General features: G+C 39.2%; 1 protein-coding gene across 9 annotated transcripts in view; it reads right to left on the reverse strand.

The window, feature by feature from the left end:
• trip12.L (thyroid hormone receptor interactor 12 L homeolog) overlaps positions 1–24,834 on the reverse strand; it is an 85,777-nt gene that overhangs the window by 42,587 nt on the left and 18,356 nt on the right. For 7 of the 9 annotated variants that reach the window (XM_041563477.1, XM_018263942.2, XM_018263941.2 and 4 more), the window contains exons 3-10: positions 21,800–21,925; positions 18,086–18,873; positions 8,566–8,671; positions 8,256–8,389; positions 4,631–4,714; positions 3,772–3,867; positions 2,921–3,069; positions 1,825–1,860 (exon numbers count right to left, since the gene is read on the reverse strand). In XM_041563477.1, coding sequence (XP_041419411.1) covers positions 1,825–1,860; positions 2,921–3,069; positions 3,772–3,867; positions 4,631–4,714; positions 8,256–8,389; positions 8,566–8,671; positions 18,086–18,873; positions 21,800–21,925 — 1,519 coding nt within the window. The remainder of the gene's footprint in view (positions 1–1,824; positions 1,861–2,920; positions 3,070–3,771; positions 3,868–4,630; positions 4,715–8,255; positions 8,390–8,565; positions 8,672–18,085; positions 18,874–21,799; positions 21,926–24,834) is intronic. The other 2 variants (XM_018263944.2, XM_018263943.2) reach the window with 1 other exon arrangement.

The raw sequence follows: 24,834 nt of genomic DNA on the forward strand, positions 1-24,834 counted from the left end.
TCGCATCAGGGAGCCCCAGATTCAATAGCGTTGAGAAGAGAATCAGACCTGGATTGAATGGCTCTACTCACCCAGGCTGTTGCTAAAGCAGGTCGAAGGGAGGTGCAGAGGCCGAGAAAAGAGACAGCAGAAGGCTCTCTACTTTCTTGCCCATGGAATGAGGAGGCATCAGGGACTGGGAGAGCAGTATTTTGGACAGTCGAGAGACTGGTGCATCCACTGAAGGTGGCAGTGACCACTTCTCAGTAAACTCGCTTGGGAAAGGATAGAGCTTTTGGAAGCGGCGGTTAGTTTGAAAACGTCTCTCAGGTTTGTCCCACTCTTGCTGAATGATATTGTCGAGCTGTGAGTGGGAAGGGAAAACAGAGGAAGTCTTGCTGTGTCGTTTGAAAAGAGTCTTAGAAGACTCGGCTGAGACTTATGGTTCTTGAAGGTGAGGAGTCTCTAAAACAGGGGCAATTAGAGTCCAACGAGTTTGAGGATGGTCTAAGGGATACCTTCTCATCTTGGTCTGAGTTGTAAGAAAGCTCGAGGTCGTCCTCATCCACCGAAATTAACGGATGTATGGAAGTAATTCTGGAATCACAAGTGTCTTGCGCGATAAGGAAGGGAGGAGTAAGCGAGGGGAACCGACTCCTCAGATGAGGCCCAAAAGGCTGGCCAGAGTGACGCGCACCTGTTGATATGGCTCGGCTTCCCCAGGGAAGGTGAAGAGTCTCTAAAAACCGTGCCCATACACGCACACTGCTGCTGATCTGAGGGGGTCCCACGGGGAAAATAAGGTGTAACTTACCCCATTAGGGCCCTCAGTAAACTTCTTATCCTGAAGGGGAAAAAAAAGAGTCTGGGTGGTCTGTGCAAAAAGCAGTCCAGAACCCGGAGACAGGTCCCTCGTGGGGTGGGGGGGTGGGGTCAGAATGGACCTCTATACAGTGTAGAGGGCCTGATCAACCCCGGGTGTCAGTCTAGCAGTAATATATAAAAACAAAAAATACTCTGAAGAGAGACAATATGTCCTATCCTCCTGACACAACTTAAACTGAGTAGAACTCCGCCTACTGGGGGTATAGCCAGTTTTTTTCTAGTTGTGTCCTGCCTCCTAGATGCACCAGCTATACCCCCCACTGTCCTTGTGTCCCCCAAGCAGACCTGGAGAAAGGAGCTGGATTTATACCCTTAGATTCAAATAAGATGGTTTGTAGTCTAGCACATTCGACTTCAGCATTACTTTCCATGACACCTCTTACATGGGTTTCAAATCATGCAAAACAAATTTCTTTCTTAATTACCCTGTCCCTTCAAATATTAACTGCCCAGTCAAGCAACTCATTTAACCAAATTTCTGCAATACCAATTATATATTGCATTTCTCACCCATTTTAACAGGCAAACTTCTTGTATTATAAACATACATGTACTACTGCTACCAGTCTGATCAAAGTCTAAGTCCTTCAGCCTTTACAGTAAAGTTTCTTCATTTCAATACACACGTGTAGAGCTAAATCGTCAGATATACAGGTAGATGATTATCATACCAGAATTTGTTTCGTACAGTATTATCAGTGCATCTATAGCCATCTATGGATCTGACTTCTGGTCCTCCCAGTCATATGGAATAAGCCTATCGATCTCCACACATCCTTTGCACTACTATTTTAAGTAAACTATCTTCCCTTTATTTCTAACTTCTACCCCACCAAAGCCTATCTGAAACAACAGTAATAATTTCACATAACCAAATAACAAAAACAGGTCAAAACTGCTTAAATTTAAATCAACCCAACTAATCTCATATACCATTAATGCATTTTAGTGAATACTTACAATATCAAAATTGTGCTCCATCTGCAGAAGTGTTATCTAAAGAAAAATGAGAATCACCAGGTTATGCATAACAAGTGAATAGGCTTATTTTAAAGAGATTGCAAACTGTATCAAGGGCTCAAAACAAAGATCTAAAACAGTTTATGTTATGGTACAGGAAACTAAATAAATGCACTGAATTTATATATTTGGCCAAAAACCATATTGTCTTCCATTTGTGAAAAACAAATTCCTTATTTGCATAAAACTCTGCATCAGCAAACATTAAAATTTATGAGAGATTAACAGGCATCTATGGATATGCCCAGATACACGACAGCAAGGTCTGAGATTCACTTTTGTGAAAGGGCTAGGACTGTGGTTTTTGGTTTGGTTCAAGTCTCTTTGTGGTCCAACATTTGGCCTTAGTTTATAAAAAAAATTACAGACAGAATAAACAGAGATACAAACCATACAGTCATAGCGCCAAAGTTACCCAATAGCTCTAAATCTCACCCTAAATGACCTTTAAAACTGGCTTCAACACAAAGGAGAAATTCTCCCTAAATCTCACCTAAACGGGACAGTCACAGTTGTGTCTCCCAGATTGTCTATGGATGCCATATATAAAAAATGAGAGCATAAAATAATCCTAGGTTTGACTAAATACCACATCCTGACATATGTTTCCATCAACCTCCTATTATTTATATTATTATTTAAATCACTAATTATATTCAGCTTCTTACAGAAGCTAAGGGAGATCTTTCTCCTCCAGTTTGAAGAGATACAACATGTTCCCCTTTTCAAAATATATAGTGTTACACACTTCTAGCTAGTACAGGGTAGTTTATTTTTACTAAATATATAAAGGTTTCATAATATTACACATTTTAAAAGTACAGTTGTCTTATTGTGTATGGCTAAGTTTTCTGATCCATTAGTCTAATTAGCCATGTTAATGGCTCAAACCACATAGTGATAGAAACATATCTTTAAAAAAAAAGAGCTGTTGTAGCCCTCGAGTTCTACAACAACACTGCAAAACTGCCCTTTATAAAACGTAGGCCTGTTTTGCATAGCAATATGATGAAATGGTCACTACACTTTCTCTTACCAGTGCTGGGACAACACTTTTCACAGGGAACCCACCCAACGTCTCTTCATTTCCCATCACCAGTAACTGGCACATCTCAATGACAGCCTGGAGCTGCTGGCTCTCGTCTGTTGCCTGGAGACCCTGCAGCAGTTGCTGCGCCTTGGAGCCTACAGAAGAGAAATCAAACCAATGAAATGCTTATTTATGACCTCATGCAAATCCTACAGAGCTTAAAATTTAGATTTGGCAGTTATACATGCCACATGCATCATAAAAATACTACTAAAGGGAGCTGCCTGCAAAAATCTCATAGAATATATTTTCTTTATGTGCTTACAATTACTTTGACTACAAGTGATATGTAAAAAAAAAACTCCAAGACACCAACCCAGTCATAGCTAAACTTCCTTTACAAACTTCATAAATTCACCTGAAAACTAATTTAGTATGCTGTGAAGTTATAATCCAAGACAAATTGCAGCTGGCATTTGATTTCAATTTTTTGCATTTTTTTCCCCAATAGTTTTTTTTCTTATTTCCAACTGATATTTAAACTCGTTTTGAGCCGTAAGAATTATTGAAAACCCCTGGTGCAAAGACAGAAGGGCAAAAAATTGGAACCCATGAATTAAAAGGGGTTGTTCACCTTTAAATTAGATTTTAGCATAATGTAGAGAGTGAAATTCTGAGACAATGAGCAATTGGTCTTTTTAATTTTTTTTTATGTAGCTGCTCTCCAGAGTGAAATGTTAGCAGCTGATTGCTAGGGTCAAAATTACCTTAGCAACCAGGAATTGATCTGAATGAGACAGTTTTTGGCTGCTGGGGTAAGTGACCCCCATTCACTCACCACGGTAATTAATACTTACTAGCCCCACTCCCAATTGTCCGATGGAAGAGCTGGGACATCCGAGGTCCAAGGGGACCAAAGAGGTGGGGAGGAAGACCTCGGGCCTCCAGAAGAGCTGTGTGATTCAGAATAAAAGTTGAATGATGATCTTTAGATACTACTACAGTACAAGAATATATTACGGTCATAAGGTTTCTCCTAAGAGCAACCAATTAAATATCAAAGACTGCACTAAAACAGGGATTTCATTTGGTCATATTGTCATTACAAACGGTAGAATGCTTGCTTTGATTAACTAAATTGTAAAAAAAGGGGTACAAACCAGCAAATAACATAGTGAAGGCTTAGAAACAAATAATATATTTATAAGAAAGTGTATTTACAATACATTATTGGTAAAACACCCCACCAGCTTTCTAACTAAATCGAGTTCCCTCATCCCTAACACAGACACTACCCAAATACTTATATATGGCTTGAATCTACTATGAATAAAGAGCTACATACAGAAAAAATGTTCACCACATGGATGAGCTACATATCCTCCCATCTCCCCTCACACATCAGACATCTCACAATATATACTTTCAGACATACTACTTGATATGACACGGAATGCCTACTAAATAGTACAATACAGGAAACTGATCACTTTATACAATGCCTCTACCAACTACAAGGACAGAGATCACACCCCAAGAGTCACCTCATAAACCAAATGCTATCTTCAACATGAGGTACTTCCAATAATCCTTGAAAGTGTTGGATGTGAGAGAAACCACTGTGTAGAGCATTAATGATATTGTCAATGATCCTAATAGTTTCATGATTAGATATTATAATTAAAAAAAGTTGTATTTACAAAGGTGAATTTATACCTTGAAGACGTCCCATTTCTGAGTCATCGCTCTCACTCTCTCCAGAGGTAGTCATTCCTACTGCACCCGCTACAGAGCTAGAAGCTAAAAAGAAAGGTAACCATTACAAAATAATGTACGTATACAGCCATTTGCATCTGCATTAATTTAAGTAGGTTGCCATTTTACCCCTCCCACAACTATTCCCATTACAGCATAAAAACATGTCGTTCATGTGGGCTCTACTTCCTTTCTTCAGAGCACTCGAGACGTTTTTCACACTTTTACCACCCATTACTATCTTTCTATGAAGAAAAAAAAACACACAAGCTGAGCTGTGCATACAGTGTAAATTTTAAACAAGCAAGGCCCCGTTTATCTTCACTGTGAATATTTAGGGTTTTGACCCTGAACTGTACTTTTTTTTTTTTTAATTTTTTCTAATTTTTCTTTTTTTTTAATCTTTTGCACTAAATAGTACTGAACTGTTTAGTGCAAAAAGTGTTGAACTTGATGGACTTGTCTTTTTAAAACCAACTTCTCATACCCACCTGTTTTTTGTTTATCTTTGTGTATTCTGTTTTCCTTATTTTTTGTTATTGTTTGTATTCAAAGCATTACAATTTCTTTTTAAAAACCAACTTATCTATGTAACAGAGAACAAAGTTTACCACTGATTTCACTTTCTTATATCTTCTTAATAACTGTGATAGGGAAAAGGCTCTTAAAGCGGTTGTTCATCTTTAAATTAAACTTAACGTATGATGTAGAGAGTGATTCTGAGAATTTGCAATTGGTTTTCATTTTCATATCGTTAATTTGATCGTTTTTAATCGTTAAGTTATCTTTTTATTCAGCAGCAGCAAATTCAGCAATCTGGTTGCTAGGCTTTAAATTACCCTAACAACCATACACTGATTTGAATACGAGAATGGAATACGAATAGGAGAGGCATGTATAGAAAGAGGAGTGATAAAAAGTAGCAATTGCTCAAAATGTGTAGCCTTACCGAGCATTTGTTTTTAGATAGGGTCAGTGACCCCCCCCCATTTGAAAGCTTAAAGAAAAGCTATACATATAGAACAATGTAGGTCTCTATAAAAAGATATTAGATAAAACAGCTCATATGTAAAACCCTGCTTCATGTAAATAAACTATTTTCATAATAATATACTTTTTTAGTAGTATGTGCCATTGGGTAATCATAAACAAAAAATTGCCATTTTAACAAAATAAGGACCATCCCCTGGGATCGTAGGATTCACAGTGCACACAAACAAACCAAACCAAACCTTTACTTGTTAGGTCACATGAGCCAATTAACAGACAGAGTCACGTTTTTTGCTTCCACACTTCTTCCTGTTACAGTTAGAGCTGCATTATTTCTGGCCAGGTGATCTCTGAGGCAGCACACAGGCCATCACAAAATGGTGGGTCAAGGATAGAGATGTAAAAGGGCAATATTTACTTAGATGTATATACCAGTTTGGTAAGATTCTTCAATATTCCACTTAAAGTGATAAACTGTCTGCTGCTTAAGTATTCATTTTGGGGGTATAGTTTTCCTTTAAAAGAGGCAAACGAGCAAGGCAAATAACTCAAAAACTATAAATTATAAATAATGAAGACCAATTGCAAAGTTGCTAGGAATTCTAGAACATACTAAAAATTACCTCAAAGGTGAACCACCCCTTTAATAAATTGCCCTTTCAGCTAAGGCAATGACACTTAAAGTGATACTGACACTAAAAAACGAATTTTAGCATATGAATGTACATTAAATGTTACCTATAGGTCATGTTGATCATTTTTTGCTTGAGAGGTTTGTTTTTGTATATAATTGTTAGTTGAAGTTACTAAGCCTGACACTCTGACTTTGCCAAACTGACTGTCCCATCTCAGCCTGTTAGTTACAGTTTCTAATGCTAACGGACTCCTGCTGCACAAATATGGCAGCCCCCTCATACAGGAACATGGGGGATCAGACAGGTAATGTAAAAGCATCATGCAAATACTTTATGGCAAAGTTAGAAGTAGCTTGCAAAGCCAATATTATAATAGATGTAAAAAAGTTTAATTTCAGGTGTCAGTATCTCTTTAACATTAGTTGTCCACGACAAATGTTTTTTTTTGTGTCACTTCCTCCATGCATGAAATGTACAAAGTAGCTAGGGAAAGGGAGGAGCTAATTTATACAAAGTTCATTATAATCCTTTAAAATGACTACCCTGCTTCTAGGGGATTAGGATAGAAAAAACATAATTCATTACAACTCTACAATAACAAAAAAACTAAATTTCTAAGATAAAACACATATTCAGAGTATTTTGCTCACGTTGAGAATAGTTATATGTTGCCCCATTCACTGTCAGTGCAAACAAATTCTTTTCCCCAGTCACAGGTCCGTTTTATACTAAAACTGTTAAATGGTTTGCAACGACTGTACTGTAGAACCTGACTGCTTCATTCTGTTATGTCTATAAGCTGCCCGCCAGTGCCTGCACGCTTAAAGGAACAGTTCAGAAAAAAAACTGGATAAATAGATAATATGTCCAAAATAAAAAATGTTTTTAAAATAGTTAGTTAGCCAAAAATTTAATGTATAAAGGCTGGAGTGACTGGATGTCTGACACTACCAGAATGCCAGAACACTACTTCCAGCTTTTCATCTCTCTTACTGAGTTAGTCAGCGACATTAAGGGGGCCCACATGGGACATAACTATTCAGTGAGTTTGCAATTGATCCTTAGCATTCAGCTGAGATTGAAAAGAAACAGTTATGAACCATGTGGACCTCCCTCAATTAGCTGATTGGCTACTGCCTGGTAACCAATCAGTGGAAACCAAGAGAACTCAAAAGCAGTAGTGTTCTGGCTATTATATTAGATATCCAGTCACTCCAGCCTTTATATATTACATTTTTGGCTAACTAACTATATTAGAAACATTTTTTATTGTGCACTGCCTATTTACCTAGTTTTTATTTTTTTACTGAACAATTCCTTTAAGACTACTTATCAGGCGAGTATCCTTTACACACATCTAGTGATACTCATATTTCATGTGCTTAATACAATACACATCTCATGTTTTAGTTTCTAGCAATATAGACAGATATAGATAACTAATAACTCCAGTCTGCAGGTCTACAGATGCACCGAATGCAGGATTCGGCCTTTTTTTTTTTTTTTTAGCAAGATTTGGTTGAATCCTTCTGCCCGGCCGTACGAATATGAATCCTTATTTGAATATGCAAATTAGGGCAGGGGAGGGAAATCGTGACTTTTTGTCACAAAACAAGGAAGTAAAAAATGTTTTCCCCTTCCCATCCCTAATTTGCAAATGCAAATAAGGATTCATATGGATATGCAAATTAGGATTCGGTTCACTATTCGGGCAAATCTTTGGCGAAGGATTTGGGGGTTTGGCCGAATCCAAAAAATTGGATTTGGTGCAACCCTAGCCAGGTCCCTCTATATGAATTACAATGCCAGCAAGTTTTACTATTGTTTAAACAAGGAAATATCACAGCACAATAATTCTCACGATTTATTATATGGAGCAGGGCCCTCTATCCCCAGAGTCTGTTCTATGTGACAAACTACTGTATGTGTAAAAAAACAGTAAACCAAAACACAAATTGTACCTGCTGCACCCTGTGCAGTGTCATCCGTGCGAGCAGCTGAAGAATTTGCACCTTCCTGGTTTTCAGGATCGGCCATCTTCTCCTGTCGGCGAGCTTCAGCTGCTGCTCGCTTGCCAAGGCCAGAGCCTCGCCGACTGCAGCGTAAACAGAAACCGTAAGAAATAGGCAATAACATGGTTCTAGCATCATACAAATTATATTTACTCATGCATTTAATAAGTTAATTTAAAGTTGTTAGGTTGTTACAAAATGTTTTTAGGTTGGAAAAAAAACACGTTATACTAGAGTTTGATAAGTTTAGAGTTTCAACCTGGTGCTAGCACAGGAGCCCGTGGTCTTTTGGCGTGTGCTCCGCCTCAGGCTGGGGAGCTCAGCGGGTGGCGACTCACTGCGCTTCTTGGTAGATTTTCTTAAGTCTGTGACAAAGAAATATGGAAAGTTTAAATTTAAAATTTTGGTCAAAGAAAATAATATTTATAAGAGAACTGCTGTTCCCAAATGATATTGCACTGAATTGCATAAGTAATTATCTCTTTAGACCATTCCATGTTTTGTTGTGTTGCAATTGAAATAGATTTGTTTGCTTACTCAACATTTCATTTGCAACAGCATATTTAACATTTTGAAGGTGCAAAATAATTAAATACACTAAAATGTATCAAATTAAAAAGCTTTAAAATCAGTACTTTGTGCAAAGGCCAGAAAGTAGAAATTTAGGCTCATGAGACAAGACAATCTGTCAGTGTAAATTGCCAGGGGTAAAACATATGAACTGTCTATCAACTGCAAATTGCATTTTCCAGCAGCAATTTACCCTGACACCAATGTAAAGGTAAGTTCAAACACCCACGTGTACAATGACTCTCCAGATATGGGCTGATACTTTATTATAGAAGAAAGCAGCAACAAAACCCTCCCAACTCTGCTACTTTTCTCAAGAAAACTAGTGGACGTGCCAGTAAATTTGCCTCTTAAGTGGTACAGCAAAGCTACATGACCCGAATTGCTTGGGACACCCCAAATCTGTGTTCTTAAAGGACAATTAAAGCCTATATTTTCCTACCATGTATAGAAGTTGGGCATATCTTCCCCACCCAAGCCACAGACCACCGACAGACCAAGTAGGCAGCTTATTGGCCCGTGTATGGGGACCTCCGACGGGCTTCCCCGATCAAAAATCCTGTCGGATCACAGCCACATCTGTTCGTTGATGTGATCCGACCGCCCGTTAGTATCCGAATCTTTGGGCCCTAGGACCCACGATCGGATCAGCCCAATATTGCCCACCTCAAGGTGGGCATATTGGGGAGAGATCCGCTCATTTGGCGACATTGCCAAACGAGCGGATCTCTCCGTGTATGGCCACCTTTACACATCATCAGTAACATTGACATGCGCAAACAGGACATGAATGCTGTAAAGTTCATGCAATGCAGAATGCAGGGTTATACAGGCACACCATAAAAAGTTCTGCTGGGGTTGAGCACTGTGATGGTTAAGCTAAGCTTAGGAGAGGTGGTTAGGAGAAAAAAATAGGGTCAGACAGCTAGAGCAGAGTTTCTATGGGAACCAGTAATGCTATCTCATCATTGGCTGTTAGACTGGAGGGTGTGTTTAGTAATCTGAGCTGAGAAGAACTGATCATGCTCATATATCAACAGACAAAGTAAATTTCTGAGGGAGGGGCAGAGTGGCTTAGAGGAGTAGAAGGATTTCTAAATGATTAAGGGGACACAATTCTGGGGTAACATTTAGCAAGGGGAGGCAGGGAGGGGGCCAGTGGGGACTTTTCATCATGGGGGGTTTAGTTCTCCTTTAAGCAGAACGGAAGCATTTTTGGGTAACTGGAATCAGAGCCGGCAATAAGGTACTGACTGACTCCTAGTAAATTTAAATTGTAATGAAAAAAAAATACAATACAGGTATGGGATCCGTTATCTGGAAACCCATTATACAGAAAACTCAGAATTACAGAAAGCCATAGACTGCAATTTATCCGAATTTTCAAAACAATTTCCCTTTTCTCTGTAATCCCAAAATAGTACCTTGTACTTGATCCTAACCAATATATAATTAATCCTTACTGGAAGCAAAACCAGCCTTTTGGGTTTATTTCATGTTTACATGATTCTCTAGTAGACTTATGGTATGAAGATCAAAATTATGGAAAGATCCGTTATCCAGAAACCACCAGGACCCGAACATTTTGAATAACAGGTCCCATACCTTCACAGATAATAGTCATAATAAGGTAATTCTCTGCTGTAACAAGAAACCCCAGTGCAAAGTTTGACTCGTGTGAAATCCAGAGGTTATAACCTTATTGGTTTCATTTTGCCTTATATTTAAAGTTTAGATTTAAGGAATGTTTGCGTTTCTTTTATAAATAAAATAAAAAGCCACAACGACATAGGCTCAGTAATAGATTTAGACCCAAACTTGAACAGTATCCTCATTCATGTTAGCAGTGACAGGCTTGAATGGCCAATAGGGCAGTGTGTTGGCTTTCTAGACAGTTCTTTGAAGATGGTGACTGATTTTTAATTTTAAACAGCTTTAAAATTGCTGGGCTATGAAAGGATTAAAATGACAAGCAACATGGAAAAAAATAAACATCAAGTAAACTCAATTGAAATGTTCAGTCTACAATGTGGATGAATAATATCTTAGTTGAAATCAACTTAGAGGTACGGTTTTATTACTACAAAGGAAAGGGAAATCATTTTAAGAATGCTGAATTATTTGATTATAATGGAGTCAACAGGAGATGGCCTTTCTGTAATTCTGAGCTTTCTCTGCATGGCGGGTTTCCAGATAATGCAGGGCTGTCCAACTGGTGGCCCGTGGGCCACTGACCCCCCCCCTTTGTGTGGCCCCCACATGAAAGTCTGCCTGCTGTGTCTGCTTACCTTGTATACCTTGTATAAACTTTAAAAGGTATCACTACAGAGATTTACTGACCCCTGTATTGTTTAAACCTCAAATTCAGACTGTAATCCCCTGTATTGTTCACACCTGTGATCCCCCCGTATTGTACTTGTAACACCTCTATTGTTTAAACCCTTTACTGTTCACAATTGAGACCCAGACAAACTGCCCACATTGTTCACACTTAAACTGCTGGAGGGCACCGGCACTGTGTCATTGTATGTAGCACAGTATTAACTGTCCATTTTAGACTGGTCCTGATAGGTTTCCCTGTCTCCTGCTTTGTTCTACCTTCCTTTGCTCCCTGTGTGTGCCATACTCTGCTTGCCCAGTGCTGCTTGTGTGGGCCATACTCTGCTTGCCCAGTGCTGCTTGGGTGGGCCATACTCTGCTTGCCCAGTGCTGCTTTAGTGTGCCATTCTCTGCTTGTCATACACTACCTGGGGGATGTAAGCCTGGTAGGGGTTTGTTAGCATTTGGAAATTGTTTGTTATGGGCCCCTAAGGTGTTTAATCATGTGTTGGGGGGTTGTTGTGTTATCCACAGGGGAGGTGGAGGCATATAGATTTAAGGGTATGTTATACATGACTTAAATTTTTCACATATGATGAGGGATATCCCTGCAGTGAGCACCAACGATTTGGTTTTTTGGTGTGCTACCACAATTAATGTGGATATGATCTTACCACCACTTGTGGTAATGTGGGTGTGGTTTACAGTGGGTGTGGTTTAAAAGGGGAAGTGGTCAACACTGACTTCCATTATCGGCCCTCCACCACAAAAAAATCGGCTCTCGGTACCACAGAAGTTGGACAGTGCTGAGATAATGGATCCCATACCTATATATAGACATTTATTTGGTAAATAAACACAATGAATCCATGATAGATCTGTATAAAATAGTTACTATAGTCAAGCAAACTATAGTGGATGTTTAAAGGGGTTGTTCACCTTTGAGTTAACTTTAAATATACTGTAGAAAATTATATTCTGAGAATTTTTCAATTGGTTTTAATTTATTATTTGAGGTTTTTTGAGTTACCTTTTTATTCAGCAGCTCTCGGTTTGCATTTCAGCAATCTGGTTGCTAGGGTTCAAATTACCGTAGCAACTATGCATTGATTTGTTTAAGGGACTGGAATATAATTAGTGGAGGTCTGAACAGAAATGTGAGTAATAAAAAAGTAGCAACAACAATAAATGTGTAGCCTTACATAGCATTTGTTTAGATGGAGTCAGTGACTCCCATTGAAAAGCTTGGAAGAGCTACAAGTACAGGGCAAATAATTAAAAAGAACTATAAAAAATAAATAATGAAGACCAATTAAAAAAGTGTGTAGAATTAACCACACTAAATGTTAATTTAAAGGTGAAACAACATTAATATTTTAGCTTGTCAGCAACCCAGTCATGCGGTTTGGCAAAATCCAGATAACAGTGATGCTCTGAATCCTCGTTAGACCTGGGAAATTAGTTTGTCAATAACGGCATGAGTAAAGCTGTTGGAAGCAGGAAACAAAAAAGCTGGTCTAAGGAGCTCACAAATGAAACTTTTAATATCTGAACTCTATAAGGAAATAAGTGCATGGGTTTGTTTCTCAGTTATAAGCACATCCCTACGTTTCTTTATAATGAACTACGGATGTATTATTATTGTTTAAAATCACAAAGATCAACCACAATAATTTATTGTGTTTCTTTAGAGTTTATGCGCCCATCTATCTGTACATCACAATACTGTTTATAATTAAAAAGCAACAGAACAAAATAACTCCTTTAAACGGCAGGAATAATGTGACCATTTACTATCACTTCTTTGTATATGTCACATTTAGATAAACTAGCACAGTTGGCCATTCCTTGTCATCACCGTAAACTGAATGTATCATCATACTACATAGGTCAGAGGCTTTAAAAAGCAAGCACTAGATTTTTGTCCTCATCATTCAATATATTATCCGCACAGACGGAAGCTAATGAAGCTAATGTGGGGTTGAATACAAAGAGTTCTCCTCACCCACTCATACCCAAAGCATTACAGAGAGAAAAAGTTTATTAGCCATTAAATGGTTATAGAATTTGCCCTTATAAGACAATACAACCTTGTGTTTTTTTTTCTCTCCTGATGCGTTTAAACCACCAGGGGGAACAGATGGTGTGACCGCACTATTCACATGGGGGGCAGTTGGTCGCTGCTGCAGCAAGTGGGGGGGTGTAGTATTGGCATGCTACTAGGTGATAGCTTTCTCCATATTAGCAAGAGAAAATGTAGTGAGGTCTTCATGCTAATGCTACACTTCTCTTTAAAAAAAACTGGTTGAAATCTAGGAATCATCTTGAAGATTGGGTTTTGAAATAAGATTACGCATCTTGCTCTAACTCAGGGCTGTCCAACAGGACCCACCTTGTGTGGCCCCCACATGAAAGTCTGCCTGCTGTGTCTGCTTATCATCTGTAAGATTTAAAAGGTATCACTTCAGATATTAACTGGCCCCTGCATTGTTTAAACCTCAAATTCAGATTGTAATCCCCTGTATTGGTCACACATGTAATCCCCCCTTGCATTGTTCACACTTGTAATACCTCTATTGTTCACATGCTAATACCTTGTACTGTTCACACCTGAGACCCAGACTGAAACTGCCCACATTGTTCACCTGTTCACACTCATACAAACTGCTAAAGGTGCAACAGCACTGTGTCACTGTATGTAGTACATATTAGACTGGTCCTGACTGGTTCCGTCTACTGCTTTGCCTGCACCTATGCACTCAGCCTGTGGGGGCCGTACTCAGCCTGTGGGGGCCGTACTCAGCCTGTGGGGGCCGTACTCAGCCTGTGGGGGCCGTACTCAGCCTGTGGGGGCCGTACTCAGCCTGTGGGGGCCGTACTCAGCCTGTGGGGGCCGTACTCAGCCTGTGGGGGCCGTACTCAGCCTGTGGGGGCCGTACTCAGCCTGTGGGGGCCGTACTCAGCCTGTGGGGGCCGTACTCAGCCTGTGGGGGCCGTACTCAGCCTGTGGGGGCCGTACTCAGCCTGTGGGGGCCGTACTCAGCCTGTGGGGGCCGTACTCAGCCTGTGGGGGCCGTACTCAGCCTGTGGGGGCCGTACTCAGCCTGTGGGGGCCGTACTCAGGCCTGTGGGGGCCGTACTCAGCCTGTGGGGGCCGTACTCAGCCTGTGGGGGCCGTACTCAGCCTGTGGGGGCCGTACTCAGCCTGTGGGGGCCGTACTCAGCCTGTGGGGGCCGTACTCAGCCTGTGGGGGCCGTACTCAGCCTGTGGGGGCCGTACTCAGCCTGTGGGGGCCGTACTCAGCCTGTGGGGGCCGTACTCAGCCTGTGGGGGCCGTACTCAGCCTGTGGGGGCCGTACTCAGCCTGTGGGGGCCCGTACTCAGCCTGTGGGGGCCGTACTCAGCCTGTGGGGGCCGTACTCAGCCTGTGGGGGCCGTACTCAGCCTGTGGGGGCCGTACTCAGCCTGTGGGGGCCGTACTCAGCCTGTGGGGGCCGTACTCAGCCTGTGGGGGGCCGTACTCAGCCTGTGGGGGCCGTACTCAGCCTGTGGGGGGCCGTACTCAGCCTGTGGGGGCCGTACTCAGCCTGTGGGGGCCGTACTCAGCCTGTGGGGGCCGTACTCAGCCTGTGGGGGCCGTACTCAGCCTGTGGGGGCCGTACTCAGCACCTGTGGGGGCCGTACTCAGCCTGTGGGGGCCGTACTCAGCCTGTGGGGGCCGTACTCAGCCTGTGGGGGCCGTACTCAGCGTACTCTGCCTGTGACATTCCCTTTGTACAATTGCTCCAGGTTCCTTCTCAGTTCTGCAAGGGCATATCTCTGGCAGAGCAGCAGGGTTTTGTCCGAAAACTCAAATCGAGAACTCAACTTGAGTTTTTTTCATTGAAAACTGAATAGATTCGAGTTTTCAGGTTGCGAGACTTGAACTTGCAGAATCAGGTTTTTGACATTCAAGTGTTTTCTTAAGTAAGATATTTAAGTTTCAAAGTCATTTGAGGTATAAAAAAAAAATGAACATTCGATAAATCAACCCCTTATAGTAGGTAAATTTTTCCTAAAGTTTTCTAGAAAATCATCTAAACAATAAACCCATTAGGCTGGTTTTGCTTCCAATAAGGATTAATCATATCTTAGTTGGTATCAAGTACAAGGTACTGTGTTATTATTACAGAGAAAAAGAAAACCATTTTAAAAAATAGGTTATTTAGACCTTAATACCTTAATTCGGAGCCTTCTGGATAAATCTTTTCTATACTAGAATGCAGTACAAAGTCTGTGTTGCCAAATCTCCAACATTACAAAGCCCTCACTAGCATGTTTTGTTTTATACTAGGATTATATGTTGTACAGGTATGGAATATGTTATCTGGAAACCAGTTATCCAGAAAGCTCCAAATTATGGAAATTTTTTTATAAAAGTGTTCTTTTTCTCTGTAATAATAAAAGAGTAGCTTGTACTGGATCCCAGCTAAGAAATAATTAATCAAAATTGGAGCAAAACCAGCCTATTGGGTTTATTTAATGTTTAAATGAATAGTAGACTTAAGGTATGAATATTCAAATTATAGAAAGATCCGTTATCCGGAAAACCACAGGTCCCAAGCATTCTGGATAACAGGTCCCATAAAAGTACATATTGGACTATTTGATTATCAATTTATTTTATTATTGATTTAAATTTTCTCAACTTATGAAAAATTGTTCTAAACTTTGCACAGCACTGTAGCGGAAAGATCTGGCATTTTTACTAGTTTATGGTCAATATTATCCGACTTTAAGGCATGCAACTACACTCAAATGGAGAATTCTTATTGAAAAGTGCAGTTCTTTTGACTGGCAAATATTTTTAGAATTGTTCATAATCATTCAAGTAACACTCTCAAAAGCATATATTAATAAATACAATGATTTCCCTGACAACCGGTACTTATCAATCACAGCTGTTGTATTAAATAGGGACGAGTTTGGCTTATAAAAAAAACCCAAACATTAAGGGGCAGATTTACATAGGGTCGAATTAACCCTCGATATTCGACTGCCGAATGTAAATCCTTCGACTTCGAATATCGAAGTCGAAGGATTTACCGATATTCCTACGATCGAAGGAATAATCATTCGATCGAACGATTAAATCCTTCGAATCGATCGATCGAAGGATTTTCCTTTGATCAAAAAATTGTTAGGAAGCCTATGGGGACCTTCCCTATAGGCTAACATTGGCCTCGGTAGGTTTTAGGTGGCGAACTAGGGGGTCGAAGTATTTGTTAAAGAGACAGTACTTCGACTATCGAACGGTCGAATAGTCGAACGATTTTTAGTTCGAATCATTCGATTCGAAGTCGAAGTAGCCTATTCGATGGTCGAAGTAGCTTATTCGACCATTCGAAATTCTAAGTATTTTTTCTTCTATTCCTTCACTCAAGCTAAGTAAATGGGCCCCTAAATGAATGACTCATGGGTGTTGTAAAATAATAATTTATCAGTGTTTCTAGATGACACAAAACTACGCAGCCCAATTAATTCAATCCAGGATATGACATACTTGCAGCAGCAGGATCTTCGAATCTGGGAGGCTGATGAGATTCAGTGTTAATAAATTTAAGTTATGCACCAGGGATGTAAAAATATGTATTAGCCACTTTTGGGACTGCACTAGGTAAATCCATAATGGAAAAGGACCTTGGGAGTCCTTGTAGATAAAACCTGGATGTAGAAAGCAATGCCAGGCAGCAGCTACAAGGGCAAATCTGCAGAGAGAAGGGGTAATTCTTCTACTTCATAGAGCACTGGTAAGGTCCACTCTACAAAATGTGGAGCAGTTTTAGTTTCCAGTGCTCAAACAGGATATTATAGAATTAGAGAGGGTAGAGAAAGGCAACTAAGCTGGTAAAAGGTATGAAACGTTATGAAGAAAGATTGGCCAAGCTGGGTTGTTTATGCTGGACAAGGTGTTTTAGGGGCGATATGATAACTATGTATAAATATAGTACCAGTAGGTCCTTCCAGCAAACTCAAGGGCACCCATTCTGATTAAAAGAAAGTCACATTGAGCTTGAATTCTCTCCCTGAATCAGTTGTACTGGCTGATACATTAGATAACTTCACAAAGGGGTTGGATGGCTTTTTAGCAAGTGAGGGAATACAGGGCCATGGAAGATAGCTCATAGTACAAGTTGATCCAGGGTCTAGTCCTATTGCCATCTTGGAGTCAGGAAGGAATTCTTTGCCCTTTGAGGCAAATTGGAGAGGCTTCAAATGGGTTTTCGGCCTTCCTCTGGATCAACTAGCAGTTAGACAGGTTATATAAGTTAAACTTAATGGATGTGTCGTCTTTCAAACTAAATTACTATGTTACCAAGTACAGAAATGTTGACAAGTTCCAATGTAATATAGAAATTAAGTAAGTAACCTTTTAAACTCATCCGAATATAGCTATACTTTTAAATTATGTATTTTCCAAATCCCTGCAGTCCCATGTGACCTTATGCTGCTGAACTGAAAAACACTGCTTTAAAAGGTAACAGATATACTCCTTTAGGGCAATGTCACACAAGGACTGAAGCACTTCTTGAAAAAAGAAGAGGCCTTAAAGCACCTAAACAGACCTTTACGAACAAAAATCAAACTACCTAGTACGCTTGTCTTGTGCTTGTTATGAAGTAGCCTCCTTTCAGGCAAATAACACCTGAAGTACCGGCACGGGTGACTGTCAGACACTTTAATGTTACTCTCTGGGCTGTTCTGAATGATTTAACCAGGTTTTTGGGCTACTTTAAAAAAAAAAAAAAAAAAAAAAAAAAAAAAGTGCTTAAAGCTCCTAAACAGACCCATATTGAACACTGCCCTCAGATCATACTTATGGAGCGAATACATTCTAACTATAACTTACTTGCTAGTTTTGCCTGCAATCCAGAGGGTCCAGGTTTCGATGTCTCAGCCTTGGAAGAACCTGGTAGAGAGAGCTTTGTTTTTGGGAGACTGACTTTTGGGCTAAAACGAGCTGCCCAATCGAATTTAGAGGAGCCACTGGTTTTAGTCTGCTCTTTTTCCCGACTGCTTCTCCGAGGACTAGGGCTGGAAGCAGACCGGGAACGCCTTGCCTTGTTCTGGTCCTTTCCTTGCTTAACACGGGCTCCTGGAGGTGCTGCAGAGACCGAAGCAACAGCGGAGGATGAGGAAGATGTTGAAGCAGAAGAAGAAGAATCTGTGATGTTGCTACACCCAGCTTTGGCTGAGGTGGCCGATTTTGAAGCCAGCTTGGTTAGTTTTGGAGGTATGTCTTCTGCACCGGTCGATACAACGGCCGCGCTACTGCTTTTTACACAAGAGGAGAGATCTGTCCTTTTTCTTTTAGGTAACTGGGATGTGCCCTGGGATCCACCCTTCCTGCTGTGGGCTTTGCTTGTTGATGGCAATGATGCAGAAGGAACCGGCTGCTCTTGGCTGCCCTGTCTCTTCTTGGCTTTATTATTTGGTCGCCTCGTCCCTGAAGAGGGCTCAGCGTGCTGAAGTGCTTTGGGTTTTTTAGCAGAGCTGGGAGAGTTGGTCCGACTGTGATCTGGGCTGGCACTACGTTTTACACCACGGGAGTTGTCTTTCTTAGGTCTTTGAGTCTCTGAGGTGTTTATTCGCTCGGTATCCTCTGGATTTGGTAGTAAATTAGAAGAGCTACAGCCCCTGATCAAAAATAAAGTATACATAATTATTATTGTTTTGCAGAAAAAACAAACATTTCATTTACTTTAATAACACCTATCTCATTATCTTTAATGACTAAGCAGCAAAGTTCTATATGTACTAGGGTAGCGCCTGACAGTATCTAAACAAGTAACAAGCAAGTAACTTAAATATTAAACCAGGCTGCTGAGTTAGTGTTTTAACGGACATTCACTTGGGCACCGAATAACAATGTTACTAGTTTTAAAATAGTGCTTATTTTGGTGAAAAAAACACCAAACTATTAAGAATCTAGTTCTCCATTACGAGTCGGGTAAAGACATAACATCTTAATACTAAAAGAACCAGAAATGCTACAAAATGGACACTTCAGCTATTACCATTCTCAAATGTACGCAGTACACCTTTGTCCAACACTAGCAACCACAACAAGCTCATTCACATACAGGTATTATCCTGAAACATTTCAATTTGCAATATGTGGCTGACCAAGCAGAAGGAGAGGGATAAGGAACATAAAAATAAATAATGAAGTCCAATTGAAAGGCTGCTTAAAATTGCCCACCCTATAACATACTAAAAGTTAACTATGGTGAACTGGTGAACCACACATTTAAAAAGAATGGGGCAAGACAGCAGAGATTTCAAAAAGTAAAACAGAAAGCAGCCAAAAGGTGGAGAAGGCGTTAAGTATATACACAGTCATATGAAAAAGTTTGGGAACCCCTCTCGGCCTGCAGAATAATTTACTACACTTTCTTTAAAATATAACAGTGGTATGTCTTTCATTTCCCAGGAACATCTGAGTACTGGGGTGTTTTGTGAACAAAGATTTTTAATGAAGCAGTATTCAGTTGTATAAAATTAAATCAAATGTGAAAAACTGGCTGTGCAAAAATTTGGGAACCCTTGTAATTTTGCTAATTTGAATGCATGTAACTGCTCAATACTGATTACTGGCAGCACCAAATTGGTTGTATTAGCTCGTTAAACCTTGAACTTCTTAGGCAGGTGTGTCCAAAGGTGTGTTCATGAGAAAAGTTATTTAAGGTGGCGAATTGAAGAGTGACAGCATGGGATCCTCAAAGCAACTCTCAAAAGATCTAAAAACAAAGATTGTTAAGTATTGCGGTTTATGGGAATGCTACAAAAAGCTATCTGAGAGGTTTAAAATTTCAGTTTCAACTGTAAGTAATGTAATTCAGGAAATGGAAGGACACAGGCACAGTTGCTGTAAAACCCTCTGGCAGGCCAAGAAAAATACAGGAGCGGCATATGCAGAGGATTGTGAGAATGGTTACAGACAACCCAAAGATCACCTTCAAAGACCTGCAAGAACATCTTGCTGCAGATGATGCATCTGTACATCGTTCAACAATTCAGCACAATTTGCACAAAGAACATCTGTATGGCAGGGTGATGAGAAAGAAGCCCTTTCTGCACTCACACAAACAGAGTACCTTGTTGTATTCAAAAGCTCATTTAGACAAGCCACAGTCCTTTTGGAACAAAGTGTTTTGGACTGATAAGACAAAAAATTAGTTATTTGGTCATAACAAAAAGTGCTTAGAAGAAGAACACCACATTCCAAGAAAACACCAGCTACCTGCTGTCAAATTTAGTGGAGGTTCCATCTTGCTGTGGGGCTGTGTGGCTAGTTCAGGGACTTAGGCCCTTATTAAAGTCGAGGGTTGGATGAATTCAACCCAATATCAACAAATTCTTCAGGATAATGTTCAAGCATCAGTCACGAAGTTGAAGTTATGCAGGGGTTGGATATTCCAACAAGACAATGAACCTAATCACACTTCGAAATCTACAAAGGCATTTATGCAGAGGGAGAAGTAAAATATTCTGGAATGGCCGTCACAGTCGCCTGACTTGCATATCATCAAAAATCTGTGGGATGATTGGAAGCAGACTGTCCATGTTTGGCAGCCATCAAATTTAACTGAACTGGAGAGATTTTGTTTGGTCGAATGGTCAAAATTACCGCCATCCAGACACTAATCAAAGTGCACCTGTCTAATTTTGTTATGATGCATATTGCACATTTTCTGTTAATCCAATAAACTTTATGTCACTGCTGAAATACTACTGTTTCCACAAGGCATGTTATATATTAAAAGGAAGTTGCTACATTGAAAGCTTAGCCAATGATAAACATAACTACAAAGAATTAAGAGGGGTTCCCAAACTTTTTCATATGACGGTGTATTTATTATTTTATATATATATATATATATATATATATATATATATATATATATATATATATATATATATATATATATATATATATATATATATATATATATATATATATATATATATATATATATATATATACACACACACATATATACACTGGTTGGCATTATTGCCTGTCAATATGTAGTATATAAAAACAAACAACTTCTTTTACTTCCAAGCGCAAAGCAGTAAAGATTTACCAGGTCTAATTTTGCCAGAAAAAAAGCTTTTCCTAAACAGGACAAATTCTATATTATGGTTATAAAGTTTCCTAATGTTCTATGCACTGCATTCAGTAACTTCCAGTTTCACAAAACTTCAACATTACAATTCGAGGAAGATTAAAAAAGAAAATTGCTTAACTGTAATACGATATTCCTGCTTTTTCAATCTAAAAATCGTAATGCCAGAAAGCGTTTTGTAAGAGCAAACTAGAAAATGCACAACACAAATGACTATACATAAAGATGAGGGCACAGTCATTAAATAACTAAGCAGGCCACATTTTAAATAGTGTTATATACACCCAATACAACTACAAAGGGACTGTGAATCTACTGGGATAGACATTTTCTTTTGATAGGTTATCTAGTAATGAATAATACAACCAGTAAAAGTGTTAAAAAAACGTAATGTATTAATAAACACATTTAAAAGTAATCTGTAATGTTACCTTTTAGAGCTGTGCCCTTTGAACGGACCAGAGGTTGTATTAGACTGCACTTTGGGGGTCTTAGAATGAGATTTTCTGCTCTCGGGAAGGCTATGGGTCTTATTCTCTGCCTGATCTAAATGGGACCTGTAGCCAAAACAAATACCAAAAGACAACTGCATCAGGAAGGAAAAATAATCCTGATGAAATTCATGGAGAAAACTGCTGAAGCAATGTTAAAACATTTGCACTTGCCAACAGTGCTGAAAACTGCAGTAAAGCAACAACTCAAGAACTAAGTCTCCGCCGACATTTCCAAAGTACTGGCGTTTGAAACAAAGCTGCAACATCAATAAACGATTAGCTTAAACTAATTTGGTACTTATAGTTCATAAGTTATATGTATTGTCTGCTTGGAGCTGGTAAGGCATTGGTGGAGGGAAAAAAAGAAACTTGGCAATCAACTGTTTTATACTATGCTTAAAGTGGACCTGTCACCCAGACATAAGCTGTATAATAAAAGTCCTTTTCAAATTAAAAATGAAATCTAAATTCTTTTTTTTTTTATTAAAGCATTTATAGCTGTTGTAAACGCATTAAAAAAATCTCAGCTGTCAATCAAATATTGCCTGCCCCTCCACTATGCCTAGGCATAGAGGCGGCGCAAGCAATTACTTTCACTTTCCATTCAGCACTTCCTAGATGTCACTGCTCTCCCCACATTCCCCCAGTTCTTTTAACCATTTAATTGTGTAACCAGGTTATGGGGATGGACATCAGGTCCCCCCTTCTGATGCACAAACAAGATTCTGAGATGATACAAGACTTGCCTTAATAACAGTGTGCACAAAATGGCTCCTGCCTGCTTGCTATAATTATGAATTCCCAGACTAAAGGAAACATGATTCAAATATTTTATACAGTGTAATTAAAGTTCATTTTGCTTGTCTAACATGATAAAACAGAATATGAAAGTTTGTTTGGGTGACGGGTCCCCTAAAGAATGTACAGTATAAAGGTCGATGTTTGTAGCCTGTTAATAAGCTGGAAAAAAAGAAAAATGGTACAGGTTACGAAGCACATAATAGATAAGCCCTGTCCAATACACAGTGTGTTTTATTTGTTATGTGCTATGTAACCTGTGCCTTTTCTCCTTTTCTCCAGCTTGAATGGCTGCCCACATGGCTACACAGCAGCAAATTTATATAAACTATAGTAGTGTTTATGAAGCAAACACAACTTTTACCAGTGCAGGGCAATAGTACATTATATTGTAATTACTATTTTATATTTTCAGTTTTTGGTGTTCATGTTTCTCTAAATACAGAGGCATTGGAGGTACCATAAACTGAGTCAAGGACTGAGTCAAAGGATTTATGTACAGACTCCACAGCCCTGGTTGCATTTTTGTGCAACAATTGTTTGTCATTGATCTACACAGTCATATGAAAACGAGAAGCTATCCTATTTTATCTGTTCAATTTCAACAGTACAGCTTTCTGCAGCATTACACATGTTTTATGCTGCCACATGCATTACAAGAGCTTGTGGGACAGGTATGTCTCTCCTGTAGTAGTTTTCTTTTCATGATCATCGGTTTACCATTTGAAATATATGCCTTGAAGTGTATTCCAAAAGCAACAAGAACAAGCTCAACAAGAAAACAGGTTAGGCCCCATAGGTTTTAAACATTTAAATCATTAAAACATTAAAAGCAACTCTGCCTACTTTCATAAATGGCTTCCAAACAAGATTGCCCCAGTCTATATTAAAGATAGTTACAAGATGGCTAAAGGATTCTCTTAAATGAGTAAGACTAAGAGCTCACAAACATAGAAGGGACTGGGCTTGGCTAAAAGCTAAGGGTCCATAAGCAGAGGGGGGAGTGGTGAATAAGAACCTGTTAAATATAAACTAAGTACAGGCATGGGACCTGTTATCCAGAATCCTCCGGACCTGGAATTTTCCAGATAAGGGGTCTTTCCATGATTTGGATCTCTCTCTCTCTCTTAAGTCTACCAAAAAAAGCATTATCCAAACAATTAAATCAATTAGGATTGTTCTGCCTCCAATAAGGATTAATTATATCTTAGTTGAGATCAAGTACAACTTAGTGTTTCACTATTACAGAGAAATAATAATTAAAAAAAAAAAATAAAATAATAATATTTGGTTAAAGTGGAATCTATAGGAGATGGCCTTCCTATAATTCAGAGCTTTCTTGATAATTTGTTTCCGGATAATGGATCCCATACCTGTATACAGCAGTGGAAAGGAAATATTGTGGTTTACTCTTGAAGTATCATGTATACAGAGCATTTTAAAACATACCTTTTATAAATATATATATATATATATAAATAAAGTATATAAAACCAAGTTGTCTGTTTGGTCTGTGTGGTTGGAAATGGCATGACCAAATGCAACAGAATTGCTAGAAAAACTTTAGGATGCCACTACATATTTTGGGCCCCCTTTATATGTATATGGACATAAACAGCAACAAAAATCCCCTACAACAGCCTACTAATCTATCCAATAAAATGTTGATGCTTTTTACAATCAAGTGCAAAAAGACATGTAACCTAGTGGTTCTCAAAGGTGCTGAGCTTCAATCTGCCACCTGTATATAGAGTTGCCACCCAGACGGGATAAAACACCTGCCAAGGCCTAGGCCGGTATTACAAATTTACCAGCAATGTAGTGCAGGAGGGAGGGACTATGGAGTGTAGGGGGTAAGGGGTTTTTATTAGCAAGGGGGTTTAGTTTTCCTTTAAATGCCTTTACAACAGTTATGTTTAATATGAAAATAACTTTTATTATACAGTTTTTTGTGTGTGCGCGCGCCAAGGTCACCTTTCTAGTGTCACTGAATTACTAGCACTGCATACATAGAAATAACCTTTTGAGACAAATGTCTGCATAACTAAATGAAATACATGTTATTAAAGGGGAACTCCACAAAAATATAAGCTACTTGAAAAGTAAACATAATTTCAAGCAACTTCTACACATCATTTAAAAAATATGCAGACTTTTCATGATTTTTAATGGTT

Source organism: Xenopus laevis, chromosome 5L, assembly GCF_017654675.1.
Source record: "Xenopus laevis strain J_2021 chromosome 5L, Xenopus_laevis_v10.1, whole genome shotgun sequence".
Lineage (NCBI taxonomy): Eukaryota > Metazoa > Chordata > Amphibia > Anura > Pipidae > Xenopus > Xenopus laevis.